Source organism: Patella vulgata, chromosome 5 (assembly GCF_932274485.2).
Source record: "Patella vulgata chromosome 5, xgPatVulg1.2, whole genome shotgun sequence".
In the NCBI taxonomy this organism is placed as follows: Eukaryota; Metazoa; Mollusca; class Gastropoda; family Patellidae; genus Patella; species Patella vulgata.
This window is the reverse complement of record NC_065883.2, coordinates 80,275,059-80,298,144: the sequence shown is the minus strand read 5'-3', so window position 1 is coordinate 80,298,144 and position 23,086 is coordinate 80,275,059. Positions and strand designations below refer to the sequence as shown.

Sequence of the window (23,086 nt, the reverse complement as noted above, 5' to 3'; positions counted from 1 at the left end):
AAGTCACGAGACTTAGTCTATTATCATTGGAAAATTGATGGTTTTCAGTATTTATGGCTTGCATTTTATTCGCCTTTTTTAACCAACAATTATATTTTAAAGTAGTCAAAAAGTTGCGCAAGACTTAAAGTACATTTTGATATATATTTATAGTGTTTTATGTATTATAAACGGCCTGAATCAAGACTGTAAATGAGGCCAAATTGCTGGACTAATTTTGGATAAAGCGATGAGAATGAAAACAAAAATGGCGGACGAGGACACACAAGCCCCAATTGTGAATGAAATTTACAAAGATATTCCAACGTTAAATTCTGCTAGTGAAGCAGAAGGAGCGATTAAACTTTGACCACTAAGCACATTTTATATTTTTGTAATACACTGACATAAAATGCCAGACTAAAACTGGATATTTTTTTAAAGAGAAGTCAATCGTTTTTATTTGGATGTCAAAACCGTAAATGGATAAAAGGGCTAGTTCTTCAATGACAAGTGTGAAAAGTTTTGTGACTGTCATTGAAGTCGAAGGATATTTCACTACAAACTGTTATTTATTGAATGGTATAGACATTAAATTTTATTGGATCGATGGATCCATATAGATTGAGTAACTGGCGCAGGAACAATGAGAGGGTGGAACGGCCCCAGTCATTGTTACCACCTCAAACAACCCCAGTTTGGACGGCAGTATTTGATTATGCTGCCACGAAAGAGGATGAATTGACGATAAAACAGGGGGAGGAGGTGCGGATTCTATCCACAGATGAGTCCATATCAGGCAATGATGGATGGTGGACGGGTAGCGTGGGGTCAAAAGTCGGCATTTTCCCCAGTAACTTTGTCACAAAGGACGTTAATGTTCTTCCTCCTAGTAGCGATTCCAAACGACCATTTGAAATTGATTTTCAGGAATTAATCTTAAATGAAGTGATTGGTGTGGGTGGCTTCGGGAAGGTTTATCGGGGAATGTGGAGGAAAAAGACTGTGGCCATTAAAGTCGCCCGACAAGATTCTGATCCCGAGAAGCCAGGCAGTGCTTTGGAGAACATTCGTCAAGAAGCAAAATTATTTTGGCTTCTAGATCACCCCAATATATCAAATTTAGTGGGTGTTTGTCTCAAGGAGCCAGACTTATGTCTAGTGATGGAATACGCTGCAGGTGGATCACTGAATAGAATTTTAGGGGCACAGCGAATACCTCCGGATATTTTGGTTGATTGGGCAATACAGATAGCAAGGGGAATGCATTATCTACATGAAGAGGCACCATTGCCATTGGTTCATCGAGATTTAAAATCTAGTAACAGTAAGTATATAGCCTACCAAGTACATGTATGTGTGGTGTTAATGAATGAATACTAATGTTATATTAATGTTATACTAATAGTAGCCTGTACTAAGTACATATTATGGTGTTAATAATAGTACTAAGTATATAGGCTACATACTATGGTGTTAATGTTATACTAATAGTACTAAGTACATGTGTGATGTTAATGAATGAATAGCAATAGGCCTACTAATGTTATACTAATAGTAGGCCTAGAGTAGGCTACAGTAGTACATGTATGGTGTTAATGAATACTAATAGTAGGCCTACTAAGAAAAGCCTGTTGGTAGTGAACTTTAGTTAAACCTGGAAATGGGTCACCAGTCACAGATATTGTCATTTTTTCAGTGTTTTTAATTTTTATCGATACCTTTAATATGTACATGTACATGTCCAGCACAAAATTAAAAAAATATCCGGTAAATTTGTAGTAACCTACTTGTAGTTCATTAGTGCCTGTCATTTTGTCTGGTACATTTAGGCTATAACAACTAGTAAAATCATTGTTATATCAGCTTTAGAATAGTTATTCGGATGGGATAAAAAACACTGAGGTCCCGTGTACACATTGGCATGCACGTACATGTAAAACAACCCTTGACAGTTGGAATTCGATATAAGAGTAGGCCGTAGCTGCTGTCTGGGCATAATTTCCCTCATAGTACACTGTATGGCGTATACCCATCTTCATTAACCCAGTCGGAGCAGAGCAGAACAGTAGGACGTTAAACCCATTTCATTTCAGATTTAGAAGTTCAGTACATATGTACATCAATATTCTTCTGTACAGGTACACTATGACTATTGATAGTCCATTAATTATACCTGTCTTAACACCTTGTAATGTATATAATAACTATAAAGGTCAATGTTTATTAGTTAAATTACGTGTTTACAAACTTTTAGTTGTACTATAAGTATATGGTCCTGTAATAAATACAGGTGCACATACCACAGCTTGAAATATGCACATTAAACACAACTTGAGGTGTGTTAATTGGCCAGTCTGGAAATGAAGCACCAGACAATCTCTCTAATACTTTATACCTGTCAGTTGGTCTGGTACTGGTATGTCTTTTATTAATGTTTTGTACAGCACAAAATGTAAAATGTCAGGTACAAGATCCAGTACAAAACACACCGTACAATACATATACATGTACGTGTAGTCTATGCTTCTGATGGTCTAATCATACTAATGGAATTAAACAGTCCTATATGCCTGCCTATACAATAGGATGTTGCCTGCTCTGAAATACATGTAAACACCAGTAGGATATACATGTATACAGGTAAACACCAGTAGGATATAAACACCAGTAGGATATACATATAAACACCAGTAGGATATACATGTAAACACCAGTAGGATATACATGTAAACACCAGTAGGATATACATATAAACACCAGTAGGATATACATGTAAACACCAGTAGGATATACAGGTAAACACCAGTATGATATACATATAAACACCAGTAGGATATACATATAAACACCAGTAGGATATACATATAAACACCAGTAGGATATACATATAGACACGAGTAGGATATACAGGTAAACACCAGTAGGATATACAGGTAAACACCAGTAGGATATACATATAAACACCAGTAGGATATACATATAAACACCAGTAGGATATACATGTAAACACCAGTAGGATATACATATAAACACCAGTAGGATATACATATAAACACCAGTAGGATATACATGTAAACACCAGTAGGATATACATATAAACACCAGTAGGATATACATATAAACACCAGTAGGATATACATATAAACACCAGTAGGATATACATATAAACACCAGTAGGATATATATACATGTAAACACCAGTAGGATATACATATAGACACCAGTAGGATATAAACACCAGTAGGGCATACATATAGACACCAGTAGGATATACATATAAACACCAGTAGGATATACATATAAACACCAGTAGGATATACAGGTAAACACCAGTAGGATATACAGGTAAACACCAGTAGGATACGAATTGTCCTGTTTCTCCTGATAAATTAGTTTATCTTCTGGTTAATTGTTTAAAGGAGTCCAGATCACTTCCTGATTGATTTATCAGGAATCCATATCATCCCATTAATTATTTAACAACACACTTTCCCAGAAAAGTGTTTATCGGGTGGTTATTTCCAATAAAAGTATGACAATTTTGGTAAATATGGAAAGTAGAAATATCCAATCTTACTAAGAAAATACTGGATTCCCTGAAAAACACTCATGGAGCGTATACAGGACAAAAATGTAAGAGTTTGCCTAATCCGCAGCCTGACGATTAGGAATGTCTGCTCGCGTGACGTCAAAGGTAGCATGCGAAGATTGAGCGCTTGATGTATATGTTGATAAACTTGATGAAGGGTTAAATGTTCAACACTTTCTGAGATTAAAAATACAGAAAAAGACGTGGGCAGTGGATAATCCGAGAATTTAATTAGGCTTTGATATTTATGATTTATGGATAGTGATTAAATTTAAAGACAACATCGTCTTGTGTATGCAATGAATTCTTCTCCGGCTTCGCACCCGTTGCTAGGTAGTGCGTCAGCTAAGTCACGTGACACAAACATGACTTTTGTTAATAGATTTTGTATAGTAGAGATATTCCGTCGTGAAAACAGTGTTTTTAGAAGGACTTGAAGTAAAAGTTTAATAGATTAATCCGTTTGAATATGTTTACATCATCAAATCACCCAATTTGTACGTGGGAACGTATCTTTAAATTTAAAGAGGTTATTATTACTAAACAAACCTAAATTTCTTTTATTATGACAAAGGAAAAAAATGACTGGTCATCTCATCACAAAAGCAAAGTGATATTTTGATAAAAAAAAACTTTTTAAAATGTTTTTGCCCATTTTGTTTCTTATGAAACCTTCATATGTAAATAACTGATTACTTAAACCTGTCCATAATATCATATTTTAATGTATTGGACGTTGAATTTGTAATAAACAACAACAACATTTTGGTCAAAATCAAAATGTATAAGTTAAAGCTCCAGTTTAATACCAGAATAAAAGTTATATTAGCCTATGTAAGATTTAGATAAAGACCCGACCATTCTTGCTATACATGTAGTTTAGAAATGGATTAAGAATGAAGAATGAATATTGAAAATATCGGTCATATTACTGTATTCTGGGTGAAGTTATAAATGAATGTTTGATTGACAGTTCATATTCTTGATTATCAAGTACCAATACATGTACCATGATAATAATTTATAAACAAAGTCTAAGAGTTTCAGTCATTCATCAAATCAAGCAAATTAATGAAATAAAATTGAACCATATGTTAGTCCCAAAATGACCTAGTTTTTTTTAGGAGAAGGCTTGCCTGCCCAACCATCGTGGGTTTTCTCTGGGTCCTCCGGTTTCCTTCCACTGCTAAAGACCCCTATATGCGCAAGTGAAATATTGAAATAAAATTGAACCATATGTTAGTCCCAAAATGATCCCTCCCCCCTCTCTCTCTCTCTCTCTCTCTCTCTCTCTCTCTCTCTCTCTCTTAACATTAAAATGCTACATATTTTTTACTTCCAAGATAAAGTGCTGTGCATCAATCTGTTTAACAGAGGTTTTGCGAAGACTATCTGTTAAGAGATGACTGCTTTATCATGTGACGTCACATCACACACCTTCAATCATTGGCTTAATGGCGCGTACACTGTTTACATAAGACGCTACTGGTGCGGGCAGAATGGTGCCTTTTACTCATTTTACATTACTATTTACACTAAATAGGAAATAATTTTTACCTACATATACTTGAAACATACCCATTTACACTAAATAGGAAATATTTTTTACCTACATATACTTGAAACACCTTTATTTATTTTTCTGATGCTTAAAAAAAATGTTCTAGAATTTAATTTGCAGAAGGAAAAAAGTTAATATTTAGGGCTCATTAAATCGCATCAATGTCATCGTAGTGGACTAGCGAATATTCACTGATGATCTGTGTGAAAGTGAATGATCCATCCCAGCTTGTTGTGGGTTTATATTTTCGAGTAAGGAGGAGGATGTTGGTTTTATTACCCAGTGACAAAGATAGATAGATGAGATTGTCCAGTGACATAGATAGATAGATGAGATTGTCATCCTAATAACAATAAAAGCTTTCACACTACTCTACATGTATATGCTATTCTTCTTTATCATATTTTAGAATATTAAACATAAAAGTAAAAGAATACAAAGTAAATAGTCTTGTACGAACCTGTTTGTATTTTTATTAGGCTAAAATAAGTGATGAATTGGGTGAGCCGAGGTGTGATTATGATTTTGTGATGAGAAAAAAGTATAGGATTATATTTCCGTTATAATTTTCAGTTTGTTTTTGGTTGTTAAAACAGAGTTAGAAATACATGTAAGCCCGTGTTTTTGGCTGTTAAACAGAGTTAGAAATATACAGTATGTAAGCACATGTCCAACAAACATTTACATGTACATCCTTTTTCAGAAATAGATTCATTTGATTTAAATGATTTAAGAGACTTTATGTACAGTGTATGGTTAGATAAACTGTACGTGTTAGTTCCATATATCAACGGTTGTCAAGTTTTACTGGTCTTACATGCAACTATGGGGGAACCACACACTGTAACCAGGGTTAATCTTGTATATCTAACACTATAGAGCTAAAGTTAATATTCGATTGACTTCAAATTTATACACAATGTTTACGGTCGTGAGACAAGATGCCTATTGCTTTTCAAGAGTTTCTGATAATTACTGCTAGAATTATGGCCCTTGATCACTTGAGAAATCTTGTTGACACGCTAGAGGTTTATACACAGTGTTTAATTTCATTACTCCAACCTCTTGGGTTTTCTCCTGGTCCTCCGGTTTCCTCTCACTACTAAAGACCCCTACTCGCAAGCAAATTATTGAAATAAAATTGAACCATATGTTAGTCCCGAAATGACCTAGTTTGTGTCAAGTGGACTCTCTCTCTCTTTAATTTCATGAGACATACAATCGTAACAAATTCTAATGTTTTCTGATAATTACTTAATGGGTTGTTACTCGTAATCAGATTTTAATGTGTTGTAAATGTTCTCATTTAGTTGTGTACTGAGTGATAAAAGAAAAATATGCCACAGCCCTTGTTGACTGCCCGAACGACGCATGTGTGGCCATGTTTCATTGCCTGGCAACCTACATTGCTATTTCCAGGCATGTAACTTTTGTTAATGAAATGAAATGATATGGGGTTTAGTGTCCTACTGTTCTGTTCCGTTCCGACTGGGCTAATGAAGACAGACATACACCATACAGTGTGCTATGAGGGAAATTTTGCCCGGGCAGCGTCACTATGGCCTACTCATATATCGAATTCCAACTGCAAAGGGATCTTTTACGTGTATGCCAATGTACATGTATACACAGGACCTCATATTTTTTTGCCCCATCCGAAGGACTAGACAGCTTGTCAGGTTCTCCATCCTGCACCACTGACAAGGGGAAACCACATCCTGATGAACTTTCAAGGCCAATGTAGCCACCATGTAATTTTTGTGGTTTTGTTGAGTACATACAGTGTATACATGTAGTAATTAGTGCTGGGTATTGGTCACTGCAAGCACGATATGTTACGTATTGCGATTCGTGCTACGATACAATAATAATGTACATTTGTAATTGCTCTCACTCCATCCATATTGCATTGTTTAAGCGCATGGAAGATAATAACTAATCATAATAATAACTTTCAATCAAATAAATGAGGTTTGAGTTTGAATTTGAACACAGCTAAGCTAATGTTTGAGAACTCTGTATCTCCAATGGTAAGTTATTCCACAAACGTGGCCCACAGGCACTGGAGGCTTTATCCCCATAGGATTTCAGTTTAGCTTGCGACAAACCAATAAGGGATTATTTTGTGAGCGAAGTGGTTGATTTGGTTGATATGATTGAATGAGATACGTGAGGTAAGATTGGGTGAGAACATGTTGACACATACAAACCAATGTTAGAATCTTGAAAGTTGTCCGTGCTTCTATGAATAACCAATGTACTGATTTTAAGATGGGAGTTACGACGATTTACAACTAGGTTAATATTTACCAAGAAAAAACAGGATGGCGAGAATTTTTGTCAAAGAAATAAAATAACATTGTATCTTGTATCACAATATTCATATGGATGAAAATAAGGACCAAAAAAATTTAAGAGTGTTTGTGTACCTACATGTATGGATAATATTTGATGTGGATATTCATGAATGACATGTTGGTTACTGAAGCAAAAAAAAAAATAATCAATTCAAAGTGTGTCGATTCAATACGAGAACCGGGAGTATGTGAAATGCGATACATCGATCTACAATATATCCTGCCAGCACCAGTTGTAATATGCCCCTGTCCATGTGTATTATTCAACAATACAGTATATCCTGCCATGCACCAGTTGTAATATGCCCCTGTCCATGTGTATTATTCAACAATACAGTATATCCTGCCATGCACCAGTAGTAATACTCCCCTGTCCGTGGTTATTATTAATACTATTGAGACATGAAAAGAATATGTTTTTTAATTCAAAGAAAAATGAAAAATTTAATTCTTAATTATAATTTCGGGGGGTTGGATGGCCGAATGGTTAGCATGTGCGCACTGTATCATAAGGTCTGTCATTGAGTCAACTGGGGTGTTTTCGAATCCCTGGTTGTATGTGACATGGATGTTAAACACCATTTGTCTCTCTCTCTTAATTATAATTTCTTTTTTTTTTTAGTTTTATTGAAGGAATCGATAGAAAATAGTGATTTGTCAAGGAAGACTTTGAAGATCACAGATTTTGGTCTGGCTCGAGAAGTACAGAAAACAACGAGAATGAGTCAAGCTGGGACATACGCATGGATGGCACCAGAAGTTATCAAGTTCTCTAAATATTCAAAAACTAGTGATATATGGAGGTAAGTGAAGGAAGACTGTACCACACACGATTACACAAAACAAATCTTTGGACAAGACACAATACGCAATAATCACAAACAAACAAACGTACATATCAGCTAATAACATATAGGTGTATATTGCTTAAAGACACATTATGTAAGATAAACAGCTGACCATTCGGGCTATAATAGCTCAAAAATAAGATAATGTAATAGTTTATATACATGTAACATTTTATGCCTAAAGAAAGACCTGCAATAGACAGATTTAGCTCTTGCGCAATGTATTATTAATTATTTATACCAGTTTATTAAAGATACCCACCCGTGTATTAAAACCATATGCTGCGTACAACTGCTAATTTATTATTGTTTTAAATAAGGTCCATGTAATCAATTAATTACTTAATTCATGTATGGTACATGTAATTATCTACCTTTATTTGGTATTATAAAACATTCTGTCTTATAAACTTGGTTGATTAAATTTATCATTTATTATGACAAGAATATCCAGGGGGGGTAGATGGCTGGATGATTAACGCGTGCATGATGCATCAAAAGGTCTGTCATTGAGTCAACTGGCGTGGTTTTGATTCTCCAATTGTACATGACAAGGAGTAGGGTCGTCTGTCCATCCTGGTGGGTTTCCTCTGGGTCCTCCAGTTTCCTCCCACTGCTAAAGACCACTACGCGCAAGCGAATTATTGAAATTTAATTGAACCATATGTTAGTCCCGAAATGACCTAGTTTGTGTCGAGTGGACGTTAAACCCTCTCCTCTCCCTCTCTCTCTCTCTCTCTTTCTCCAAAAGGAATAACAGCCTAAAAAACAGTTCAATCCCATTCAAAAGGGAAGATGAAAATTTGTCAGTATTCGTCATCCACTTCAGATGATATAAACAAACGAGTGCCACCGTATTAATCGAAACCAGGAGATAATCTACCATTGATAGGATGTTTTTTAATCAGATGTTAGATGAGGGTGCGGGACAATTTGTCCCTAAGTTAAGGCCTAGATTTAATACTAAATGTAAAACGAGCATTAAAACTGGCGTTTAGGATAAAAAGTAAAGATTAATTCAGTTTTTGATAATGGAACTACCAATATTTTTGTTCAGGGACAAACTGTCCTACGGGACAAATAGTCCGGGGACAAATAGTCCTATGGGACTAATAGTCCTGATACGAATTGTCTAGGGACGAATTGTACTCGGGGTCGAGTTGACCGGGGACGAATTGTTCAGGGACAAATTGTCCTAGAGCCATTAGATAATCAGTTTTAGTATGGTACATGTACAATTTAACGTGGGAGCCGCCCTGGCTCAGTGCGTTACATGTTGGCTTGCTAACCATGAGGTATCATTTACGATCCTGGTATTGGCTGAGAAATTTCATTGCGATTTTCGGGCATGGTTCCCCCTTGTCCGCAGTGCAGGACGGATTGCCTGACAAGGGACAACTTATAGTCATTCGAATTGGACAGAAAAACAAGTTCCAGTGTACACATTAACGTGCACGTAAAAGATCCCTTGATAGTTGGAATTCGATATAAGAGTAGTACGTAGCGCCGCTGTCGAGGCAAACTCTCCCTCCTAGCACACTGTTTGGCGTATGCCGGTCTTCATTAGCCCAGTAGCAGCAGAACAGTTGGACGTTAAATCCATTTAATTTTATTATAAATAAAACCATGAAATATTATTATTATTATATATTATCAACAAAAATGTTGAATCAGCATCTGTGAATTGAATGTTGTTATTGTAGTAATAATAATAATAATTGTTTTCTATAGCGCTGAACATTCAGTCAATCTGACTACTCTGTGACAGTACATTACATCACGTACATATGTACCCCACCGTCGTCATTAGCCCAATTGATGCTGAAACCCATTTCCTATCTATTGTTTGTCTGGCAAGTTTACTACGGATGTGCATGCTATATAATAGATCAATATTATTTACTCGTCTTTCATGATTGACGTCTTTCAAATAAAATAAACAAGTGTACGACTTCCAGTTTTATATCATGAGTGACCTAATAGTTGACCTCTTTCCTTTCAGACATTCAATAGTTACAAATATAGAGCATCCCACCCACGTAATTTCGTAAATGTATTTTCTAAAGCTTGGATTACATGTATGTGGTTGTATGTCATTTTAACAATCTTGTCAAATTTGCTTCCTATACATACAAGCCTGGACGTAAGCCAACTGTCACAGACTCTGTCAAACTTAAATTATAACACAATGTATTATAATATAAATGTTGTGCAATAATTTGTACTGGACAGTGTGCCACGTACCTTCTGTGCAGGCTTGTACACATCAGGTGGATGAGGCAGAATCTGTCCGGGTAAAATTACCCTCATAGCCTACTGTATGACACATACACCTGTCTCCATTAACCCAATTGATGCAGATGTTAAACCCCATTTCATTTAATTTTATTCATTGTCTTGTAAGTGATATTAATATCACTTGATTTGATATTTGTTGGTTATTTGTGGCAATGTCTGTGTAATTTATCTTGTCCACAGGTCTATCTGTACTAGATAATATTTTAAAGTTTGAAGTATCTCAATAATTATAAGTTATAAAGATAAAATAAGACTATGTGACATCCAGCATGAATCATCATCTACGGTAGTATTGAAAAACATGTTTGTTAATGAAAGATAGTAAAATAAGATTTGAATACATGTAATATCACAGATTTTTACTGGACATTATTAAAGATGCGAGCGTCCATGTCTTTTATCTGGCTTCAAATGTTATATAGGGGCGTGGATGGCCAAATGGTTTGCGTGTGCGCGCTGTATCATAAGGTCTGTCATTGAGTTAAGTGGTATGTTTTCAATTCCCCGTTGTACGTGACAAGGAGTAGGGTCGCCTGTAAAATCTCGTGGGTTTTCTCCGGGTCCTCCGATTACCCCCACTGCTAAAGATCCCTAAGCTCAAGCGAATTATTGAAATAAAATTGAACCATATGTTAGTCCCAAAATGACCTAGTTTGTGTTGAGTAGACTTTAAATCCCACCTCTCTCATAAATTCATAATTTCGCCCAGAATAAAGTTATTTGAAATTTTCAATGTTCCTTTTCCATGATATATGGTTAAACTATTATAGCATGAACGACCAACTCTTTATTAGGCCTACATGTATATCTAAATCTTGCATCTTAAGTTTAAGAATAATGAAAGTTACACGCTTGTGCACAAAATTTTGCTGATATTTATCTGAATCTATGAATATTTTGAATAAAAGAAACTTGAGTGCTAAATAGATGAATCGCATCAATATAGATGGGGTGTTCGGTTGCCAAATGATCTAAGACGTGGGGGTTAAGTCGTAAGATCTGTCATTGAGTCAAGTGGCGTGGTTTTGATTCCCCACTTGTACGTGACAAACAAGGAGTAGGATGAGCGCCTGTCCAGCCTTGTAGGTTTTCTATTGGTCCTCCAGTTTTTTCCCACTACTAAAGACCCCTACGTGCAATAGAATTTTTGAAATAAAATTGAAGCATGTGTTAGTCCCGAAATGATCTAGTTTGTGTTACCTCGGGGATTTGCCCCATTTCCTCCAGTTTCCTTCCCCTACGTACAAGAGAATTTTGAAATAAAATTAATCCATATGTTAGTCCCAAAAATGTCTAGTTGTTTCAGTGGAGTTAAGCTCTCTCTCTCTAGGCCAGTGTTACAGGGCTTGCCACGAGACGCGAGTAATTACTCGCGCGCACACTACGCTCGCGTAAAACCAAATTTACGTGAGTGATTAAGTACTCGCGCAAATATAAAAAATAATTTAATCAGAAATAATGGAATATCGTAAAAAAAAAAAAAGGCGGAAACAATTTGTATACCTTCATATTGTTGCACTGTTGCGCACGCGGCGTGTCTTTCCAGTGCCACCAGTTGTTAAAAAAAAATACTTTGAGACGCGTACTGCCAGGCGGTTTTTAAGCGGATGTCCTTTGCCATGTCTGGATAATCAAAAATTGAGCGGATGTTGTCGTTTCCATAGCAATTCTTTCGATCCCGCATCTTTTCTGCAAATTGATGGGATTGAAATTGTTTTGCCTGTTCTTTTACCTGTATAAGCTTTACGCACATCATTCTGCGTGAGTAAATACATGTACTCGCCTCACTCGAGCAAGTCTATATTTGCGTGAGTAGTCATCTACTCGCCTCCAATTTACATGTATCTTGAGTATGATATCAAAATTAATTACATTTGTTTCCTCATCGAAACGATCTGATTAAAACACAGTTCAAAATTTCTTCTAGAATCTGGAAGAATTGTTACATTGTGTATAACCCACGTTCTGGATGATGTGAGGGATTAGCCAATGAAACAGTCTGTTACGGCGAGTTTTTGGCATGCGGTGCATGAAACTGTGGGCAACTCACTAGAAACATCAACGCTGATTGGTTAATCAAGTGACTGACGTCATGGGGGTCAAAAGCCGCTTGTATGACCCCTGACGTGACCTCCCGCTACAACTTGTCAGATCTTCATGTAGTGTAGGCCATCAAAAGTATAAAAAAACGAAACGAAATATAGATCTATATTTTAATCAGATTGTGATCGAGAGATAAACTGTTGAATTCCATCAGATAGATAAACTTCGGTAGTCATGGCTACACGCTACACTTTGCTCTAAGTAAGAACAAATGAAATGGGTTTTAACATCCTACTTTTCTGCTCCGACTGGGCTAATGGAGACGGTGTGTTCATGTTCGTGTGCAGGGTGCTTTTAGGGAAATAGCGGAAATCAATTGCATTCCATTTCTCATGTTTTTTTTTTAAGTGTACACGGTCACGGAGCTTGTTTTTATCATCTCATTTGAAGGACTAGACAATGTTCCTAGTCAGGTCCTCCGTTCGTACATGTAGGTCAATGTCTGGATTTCTATTATTAAATATGATATCAAAATTGATGATTTATATTTCCTTAAACTTGATAACCCACTTTCATAAGTCTTTATATAGTCAAACAGGTTATTTTTAAGTGAAAATAAAAAATAGTAAAAATTATGTAAATGTATGATTCAATCCATACCAGTAGATATAATAAATATTTCCTGTTATTTACCTGTCAGCAGGTGTGTATTATATAACTACAGGTGTGGCGACTATTATCTCTTTATATGCACAGTAGCCAGGTTCTATTGGCTTAGTGGCTATCTCTCAAATTCCTCAAATATTTCTTCTACTACATGTAAACTTTTTTTTACAACTTATGACGTTGACACATTTCAGATACAACCTTGAAATAATATTACATACCGGTACTTGAAATCGGGGGTTTGATGGCTGAATGGTTGGGGTGTGCGTGCTGTATCATAAAGCCTGTCATTGAGTCAACTGGCGTGGTTTCGAATCCACGGTTGTATGTGACAAGGAGTAGGGTCGCCTGTCCAACCTCGTGGGTTTTCTCCGGGTCCTCTGGTTTCATCCCACAACTAAAGACCCCCACGCGCAAGCAAATTATTGAAATAAAATTAAACCATATGTTAGTCCCGAAATGACCTAGTTTGTGTCGAGTGGACGTTAAATCCCATTTCTCTCTCTCTCTGTACTTGAAATAATATTTAAATCATCAATAGAAATCCCTGTTGATTACCATTTTGGGATTGTGAAAACCTTGTAATAAATCTAGTATTGTGATAGTTGAATGTCTGGTTCAATTCTGTACGATATTTATCAACATACACACCTGTATGATGAATTCAAAATTTTACAATAGTCAGCATTCACTGAAGACAATATAATTCAACCGTCCAGTCGTTGCTGTTTGTATTTTAGATGAGAGCAGAAAAAAGCTACCCTTAATGAACAAATTTCTCGAGTTTCGCAACAGTTCTACTTTACACTTCAGTTAAATTAACAAATGATGCATATAGGCGCCGTTTATATTTAGCAGCATATTCATCGGAATTTTATATGTCCATGATTTACACATAAGGAGACTAGAGCGATTTTCAATTTTAAGGCAACGGAGAAAAATCTCTCTTTGGTTGACATTCAGGTGCGCGGCTTACACTAGCGAGCGATCGCGCGCCTAAATAAGCAATGACTGACCATCCCCACCTACTTGTATAAGAGTTGCATTAAATCTTTTTATGGGCCTCTCTTTAATGCGATTAAATCAAAAAATGAAATGAAGGGTTTAACGTCCTACTGATCTGCTCCGAACTAGGCTAATGAAGACGGGCATACACCATACAGTGTGCTATGAGGAAAATTACGAACTGTGGCATTAACAGTGAATTATGGAAATAATAAATTTTATTGTCAAAAGTTGTAGCAGAAGATTTTATATATAAAGTAATGAAAATTATAAAATGGAATATATCTTTAATGTTGTATTATTTTTGGATCAAATATTTGGATTACGGAATAGTTATAAATAGTTTTCTTACTTCAGCCATGATTTATACAACACATTGTACACGTGTTAGATACATGTAAAACAGAGTAAATCAATTTTACATTCAATTTATTTTCAATGATTACATTTATCCCCCAACAAAGTTATGTGACATGTGCTCCTCATATCGAAATTTAATAATACATGTAGAATATTTATAATCATATAATTAGGCCAAAAAGGAAAGGGTCGCCTGTCCAACCTCGTGGGTTTTCTCCGGGTCCTCCGGTTTCCTCCCACTGCTAAAGACCCCTACGCGTTGTACAAGACAAGGAGTAGGGTCGCCTGTCTAACCTTGTGGGTTTTCTCTGGGTCCTCCGGTTTCCTCCCGCTGCTAAAGACCCCTACGCGGAAGCGAATTATTGAAATAAAATTAAACCATATGTTAGTCCTGAAATGACCTTGTTTGTGTCGAGGGGACGTTAAACCCCATTTCTCTCTCTCTCTCCCCAAAAAAGGAAAATGATATTCTGGTTCTCAATTTAAGAAAATCCTTGATAACTGAGCGTACGTGTTGCGGTACATTTTTGGATTCTTTCAAATTTTACTTCATGTAACCATATGTGAAATGTTTGTGTGAAGTAATTAATGAAACGTTTTATTTTTTGAAACAAAAATCGGTCACAGTGTCCCTTTTTAAGAGAAACAGAATCATTAGAGGTCTATTATGTAGAAGCTAAATCTGTCCTTGCCGGTCTTTTCTCTGGCTTCATATATATAAATTATTATTTAGATATTTATTTACTAGACAAGCCGATACTGTAATCAACTCTGGCTCAGATATTGAAAGGAATAAATCATTTACACCTTTTAATAATTTAACGTTAAAATAGATAATTCAGATTTTGTTTATTGTCGTAGCAATGCTACATGTACTTGAGAATCAAGACTATTTAAGCTATATCATGTCAAAACTTTAAACTGTACATGTAACTTTGCTTAGAATAAAGTAATTTGACTGAAATTTTCAATATATTTTTGAATGACCAGCTCTTTATCTAAATCTTCAATAATTATTCTTTAAACTATTATAGCAAGACTGGCCAGCTCTTTATCTAAATCTTACATAATGTAGCTTTAAAGATTTTGTGTTGATAATTTGGTAAATTCAATAAATTATATGAAGAATTTAGAATATTATTTTTCAAAACCAGTCAGTATCTATTTGTCCTTCAAAATTTCTGTGAAAAACATTCTTACTTGAAACTATCACTGATTTTAAAAATTTCTGATCTTTGTAAAACCAGTATCATCCATTTTGTCTCATCAATAAAAAACACACTGTAAATGAATTTAAGAATCTTGGAATTGAATCCGGATATTACGAGCATCTTGAAAGGAGATTGTCACTCTCTGTGATAAAAAGTTTCCATAAAATCAATAATTTTCTAATTCTTATGCCTACTGATACAAGTATGGTTTGTTTTATGACAAATTGGCTTGTATTTATTACCATACTTGATGATTGAATACTTGTTTTGTACTTGTACATGAATATTTGTTATATATATATTGAGAAATTTGATTCCCCGGTTGTACAAGACAAGGAGTAGGGTCACCTGTCTAACCTTGTGGGTCTCCTCCGGGTCCTCCGGTTTCCTCCCACTGCTAAAGACCCCTATGTGTAGCGAATTATTGAAATAAAATTGAACCGTATGTTAGTCTTGAAATGACATAGCTTGTGTCAAGTGGACATTAAACCCCATTTCTATCTCTGTTTTTATGGGGATTCTCTGTTTTATTCCTACTGCTAAAGTGAATTATTGAAATAAAATTGAGCCATTTGTTAGTCCCAAAATGACCTAATTTGTGTTGAGTGGACTCTCTCTCTCTCGTAATGTATCTTGAAAGATTTTAAGTTGATGTTAAACCCCATTTCTCTCTCTATTTATATTGAGACATTAATGTCTGTAAACTAGTTAGGTATTTCATCTTAATAAATAAGATGTTATCACTTTTAACAAGAATTGTACTCCGTCTATATTTAGATCTAAGGACAGGCAGGATACTACATGTAATAATTGCCTACTTAAAGTAAAAACGAGTTGAAATTACTTTCAATATGACAGCTCATTTTATTACTGTCCATACCACAAGAATTAATAAATATAATTTGGTTTATTCTACAACTGTAAATAAGATAAACGACAGTTCTGTATTAAAGCCCGAGACCAATCATTTAATCGTTATTCAAAGGTGGGGGTGGGGGGTTGGATGACCAAATGGTTAGCACGCGCGCGCTGTATTATACGGTCTGTCATTGAGTCAACTGGCGGGGTTTCGAATCCCTGGTTGTACGTGACAAGGAGTAGGGTCGCCTGTCCAATCTCGTGGGTTTTCTCCGGTTTTTTCCTCCCACTGCTAAAGACCCCTACGTGCAAGCAAATTATTAAAATAAAAAAAATAAACCATATGTTAGTCCCAAAATGACCTAGTTTGTGTCGAGTAGACGTTAAACCCCATTTCTGTCTGTCTCTCTCTCTCTCTCTCTCTCTCTCTCTCATTCCAAGGTAAAATGTAGGAGTCAGGGTGTCTAAGTCAGTAAGGTGTTGGCCGAGAAAATTCATCAGGATTTTCCAGCATGGTTTCCCCTGGAAAGGAAAGAGGACCTGACAAGTACAACTGTCTAGTTGTTTGGATGGGACAAAAAAAACCCCAAGATCCTGTGTACACATTGGTGTGCACATAAAAGATCCATTGGCAATTGGAACTTGATATAAGAATAGGCTGTAGTTCCGATGTCCAGGCAAAATTTCCCTCATAGCACACTGTATGGCATATGCTCATCTTCATTAACCACGTCAGAGCAGAACAGAACGGTTGGACGTTAAATCCCAAGCTAAAATGTATTCAATGAAAAGAAAAACATAATAAAATATATGTATCCTAATATCTTGAAGCTCGTTTTCCATATAAACATTTTCGTTGGTTACATGGAATCGGTCCGGTTACATTTGGATTACAACCAATTTTAGGCCGGTGAAAAGGTCTACAATAACGTAGTGAAAAAGCATACATGGAAAACAGACCTTACTTAGTCAAAATATTTTGTCCAATGCTTGAAGTTAGCACTGGCTTGTTTTGACAATATTCTACAATCGTGTGAAGGGGATACCAAATGTCGACAAATTTTCACCCCATCTTTATGTATACTAACTGGAAATAAATCATTCAAGAAAACTTAAAATAACCGCAAAAAATTGATGAATCAAATTGAATATTCGAAAAGCATTGGGATAAAGACGAATCAAATTTAAGTATGATGTGACTATAAATAAAATTACATTTTATTTTTAGATTATGATATAATTCATTAAAGATAGATTATGGGAGAATGGATAAAGAACTGGCAGTTCTCACTATAATAGTTAAAAACTAGATAATGTAAAGGCAATTTGCTGAAAATTTCGGTCAAATTAATCCACTATGAACCGAGAATTAAGTGATTGAAATTTCGGCCTAGCCTCGATCATCATTACTAAAGTCTATACGATAAAAAACATAGTCTCTATCATCCATTTCAAGATTAAATTATGAATGGAAAGTCGAGGAGCAAATGGGATCATAATCCAGTAAATATCGCAGGCAAACAATGCCATCGAGAGTTGATTATGGTCTGGATAAGTTTATTAATGTCTAATTGATAATTTAAATAACATTTCAGTCGTAATGAAAGACCTGCAATAGGCAGATTTAGATCTTGCATAATGTATGTTTAATTAAATATATTTCAGTTATGGTGTTGTATTATGGGAATTATTAACAGGAGAAACTCCATATAAGGGTATAGATACGTTAGGGGTCGCCTATGGTGTTGCTGTCAATAAGTTAAAATTACCTGTACCATCAACGTGTCCAGCTCCTTTTTCTCAACTTATGTCAGGTAAGTCATCTTCTTTCTTGAATAATGGAGGTGGGGGTCATAAAGTCTGTCAATGACACAAATCGAGTGATGTGGTTTCAATTCCCCGGTTGTACGTGATAAGGAGAAGGGTTGCCTGTCCAACCCTCATGGGTTTCTCCGGGTCCTCCGGTTTCCTCCCACTGCTAAAGACCCCTACGTACAAAAGAAATATGGAGATAAAATTGAACCATATGTTAGTCCCGTTATATAGAAGGACAACTCGTGTTTGTCATGTTTGACGTCACTTCCTGTTTCTTCACGTGCTTGTTACTCAGCTATAGTAGCATGATCTCTGTGTTAAAATTATATTTGGGATGTATTTAACGAGCTCTATCACATATTTTATAATGACTGACACCAATATTGTCCTTTAATATCAAATTTGGAACTCTTAACACTTTGTAAGAAATTTTAAACTGTTTAATAGAAATACTATAAACAATGAACTGACCATTATGGTCAGACATCAGTGCAGTCATCTTGGAATTTTGACGTCATACCAGAAGTTGAAGGGCTAAATCTAGATTTGTTAAGGCCAGCTCAATTTTTGTCAAGGTCATTGAGATGTTTAAAGGTTAGGACACGTGATTGTTGGTGAGATTGGGGGGTTGGATGGCTGAATGGTTAGCGTGAGCGCGCTGTATCATAAAGTCTGTCATTGAGTCGACTGGCGTGGTTTCGAATCCCCGGTTGTACGTGACAAGGAGTAGGGTCGCCTGTCCAACCTCGTGGGTTTTCTCCGGGTCCTCCGGTTTCCCCCCACTGCTATAGACCCTACGCGCAAGCGAATTATTGAAATAAAATTAAAAACCATATGTTAGTCCCGAAATGACCTAGTTTGTGTCGAGTGGACGTTAAACCCCATTTCTCTCTCTCTCTCTCTGTTGGCGAGATTGTAAGTTAGGGTTAGGGTAAGCATTGGGACTAGCTCTAGGGCTAGGGTTGGGATTAGCGTTAGCCATGTTTACATCTTGTGACCTATGTAGAAAAAATTGAGCTGGCCTTATCATTTAGCCCTAACCAAGTTGAAGTCAGTCCACCAATGCACAATTGTCCAAAGAACAAGCCTGCAAGTTTAATGTCACTATGTCAGTCTTACTTGATTTGGTAGAGCCTTGGCTTTGTTAGAATATCATCGTACTTACTATGAACAAGAAGAAATGAAATGAAATGGAGTTTAAAGTCCTACTGTTCTGCGCCGAACTGGGCTAATGAAGATTGGCATATGCCATACAGTGTGCCATGAGGGAAATTTTGCCTGGACAGCGGCACTATATATCGAATTCCAACTGTCAAGGGATCTTTTACGTACACACCAATGTGTACATGGGACCCCTTTTTTCATCCCATCCGAACAACTAGACAGTTGTCCTTGTCAGGCCCTCCATCCTGCATCACTGACAAGGGGAAACCATGCCGGAAAATCGGATGAACTTTCTCTGCCAATGCATGGATTAAACACCCGACCTCCAGGCTAGCGAGGAAGAAGAAGAACCAACTCTAGATTCAGATATTCTTGACTATCAATGTATTTTATTGTTTTATCAGACTGCTGGTCCCAGGAACCACATGAAAGACCAACATTTAGCGAGATATTAGAGACACTGAAAGAAATTGCTAACTCATCATTCATGGCGTATCCACAAGAATCTTTCCACACACTACAAGAAGACTGGAAGCTGGAGATAGAGGCTATGTTTGAAGAACTACGAAGCTGTGAAAAGGTTAGTTATTATATTGTCAATAGAATTGGATGAGCTGTGAGGATGATTTAGGTCTGAGAGACACTAGTAGATATACATGTATTTGAACAATAAAATTTGTTCTGTAAGTTTAATCCTGGACAGGAGGCACCAGTCACAGAAATAATCGCACAAAGTTTTTATTAGAATACATTTTGTGATAGTTTGTGTCTGACCACCCTTGTATATGTATATATATATATATATATATATATATATATACGTGGTGTGGTAATTGATGCCTGACAGAGTCTGTTACAGGGGCCTTTATGTCCAGGCTTGTATAAGTTACAGATGTTTTGGCCTACGGAGGTCTCCTAAAATAAGTAAAGCATCTTTTTATGTTTTAGTTTTAAGCCCGCTTTCCATTCGCTTTTTTGAGTATTTCCATGTGTATTAAAAATTGCAGAAACTTTTAGTGAATTTCGCTGTAAATTACGTCAATAAGTGAGGACTTCTCTTAACAGCATGGAGGCCAACATTGGTTTGGTTTAATCGCCTTTTGAGAATTCCAATAACACACACCGTGTCTAAAAAAACTACCATTTTCAAGCTGAACATGCTGCAACGATAGCAGTTGAAGTTGAAGACCTCGTTCGACATGCGCATGAGAGAAAAAAAAGTGCAAAAGTTCGCTCATTTTGCACGCGGAAGGCTTATTGTACTTATAAGAGGTCCATTTGCATTTTGCATTAGATCGACTTTTTCCTGGTACATGGAAAGCGAAGCAAGATATGTATTTTCATCATATATTTCAGAAATAGAGATATATATTCTCACCTTGTATTTCAGGAGTTGAGATGTCGAGAAGAAGAAATAACAGAAAATCCATGAAGCATCGCTACGGAAACGTGAACAAGATTTAACTGAACGAGAATTAGAGGTTTTAGGAAGGGAATTAAGCTGACAGTTCTCGCTATAGTAGTTAAAATATAGATAATGAAAACAGAATATGCTATTCAATTTTAGGTGAGCCTTGATCATCATTATTGATGTTGGTATGATAATAAACAAAGTCTTGATTATTCATTTTTATGTTAAATCATCCATCAGAAACCGTATTCAAATCCACTAAATATCGCAGCCAACCAATGCCATCGAGAGTTGATTATGATCTTGTCATGTTAATTAATGTCTAATTAATAGTTTATATAACATTTCAGGCCTAAAGCAGATTTAGCTCTTGTATAATGTATGTTTTATAGTATTTACAATAACGATGGCATCGAGAGTTTCTTGTATAATATATGTTTAACATGCCATCTTGCGTAATGTATGTTTAAGTTTATATTTACCACAATATACTAGGGTCACTGGCACTACGACTAAGATGATATGATATAGAGACTAATAGGGCACAGAATATAGAAAATATCGGATTCTGAGCAGCTTCTATATCTATTTTATCATTACATGGATACAGCTCTCCATCCACATCCTGAAACAAGAAAATAATATTCATGTGAACCGAACACTCGATCCATAAACTCACTATCATGTAAATGAAATGAAATGGGGTTAAACGTCCTACTGTTCTGCTTCGATCTGGGCTAATGAAGACAGGCATACGCCATGCAGTGTGCTATGAGGGAACTTTTGACCGTACAGCAGCACTACAGCCTACACTTATATCCAATTCCAATTGTCAAGTGATCTTTTATGTGCATCCCGATGTGTACACGGGACCTCGGTTTTTCATACCATCCGAATGACTAGACAGCTGTCCTTGTCCGGCCTCCATCCTGCATCACTGACAAGGGGGAACCATGCCGGAAAATCTGGAGGAACTTTCTCGGCCAATGCAGGGATTGAATCGCTAACTTGTGTTTGAATCTGGTGTTGGAAAGAGAAGGTTCGTTGGGCTTGTCCAGTGTGGTTTCGCCTCCCTAGTCAGTGGTGTAGGACGAAGGGCCTGGCAAGGGAGAGAGAGAGAGAAATGGGGTTTAACGTCCACTCGACACAAACTAGGTCATTTCGGGACTAACATAGGGGTCTTTAGCAGTGGGAGGAAACCGGAGGACCCGGAGAAAACCCACGAGGTTGGACAGGCGACCCTACTCCTTGCCACGTAAAACCGGGGATTCGAAACCACGCCAGTCGACTCAATGACAGACTTTATGATACAGCGCGCGCACGCTAACCATTCAGTCATCCAATCCCCCGACCTGGCAAGGGAAAGTTATAGTTATGTGGATGGGATGAAAAACCGATGTCCCGTGTACACATTGGCTTGTACGTAAAAGATCCCTTGGCAGATGGAATTAGAAATAAGAGTAGCCTGTAGTGCCTCAGAGAACACTGTATGCCCGTCTTCATTAGCCCAGTCAGTGCAGAACCGTAAGACATTAAACTCCATTTCATTTCATGTCTTACACTGGGTAATCTACTTCTACTTGTTGGGGCGACGCTCTTCAAAACCCCTAAGGCTCCACCAATTTGAGTAAACTGACTTGGAATACTTGTTCTTTGGACAATTCCACATTGACGTTGAATTTCTTTATGTAGTTGTTCTGTTTTAGTAGGAGTTTCCGTATTAATTAATGTTTAGTTTCAAGTCATTGTTGGAAAACTGTTCTAATTCGTTGAGAATCATAGAAAACCATCTAGTTTCTAACTGTTGCGTAGTTTAATTTGGTTCATCTAGATTAGATAATGGGTGTTGGGTTTATAACTGTTTACTTTCTGGGGCAGTGTTGAGTAATTAATTAGTCTGTTAATTACCCATCACCTT

At 36.5% G+C, this 23,086-nt stretch overlaps 1 protein-coding gene and 1 long non-coding RNA gene across 2 annotated transcripts in view; one reads left to right on the top strand and one right to left on the bottom strand.

The window, feature by feature from the left end:
- The first annotated feature begins 27 nt into the window (after positions 1-27).
- Positions 28-21,384, top strand: LOC126822543 (mitogen-activated protein kinase kinase kinase 11). The gene is made up of 5 exons (XM_050551489.2): positions 28-1,306; positions 8,112-8,292; positions 18,444-18,592; positions 20,162-20,337; positions 21,148-21,384. The coding sequence occupies exons 1-5, from the start codon at positions 589-591 to the stop codon at positions 21,187-21,189; spliced, it is 1,266 nt and encodes a 421-aa protein (XP_050407446.1). The 5' UTR covers positions 28-588; the 3' UTR covers positions 21,190-21,384.
- Positions 21,385-21,518: 134 nt separating this feature from the next.
- LOC130012913 (uncharacterized) overlaps positions 21,519-23,086 on the bottom strand; it is a 10,404-nt gene continuing 8,836 nt past the window's right edge. Inside the window, exon 7 of the long non-coding RNA XR_008788141.1 lies at positions 21,519-21,793. This is a non-coding gene — a long non-coding RNA (uncharacterized LOC130012913). The remainder of the gene's footprint in view (positions 21,794-23,086) is intronic.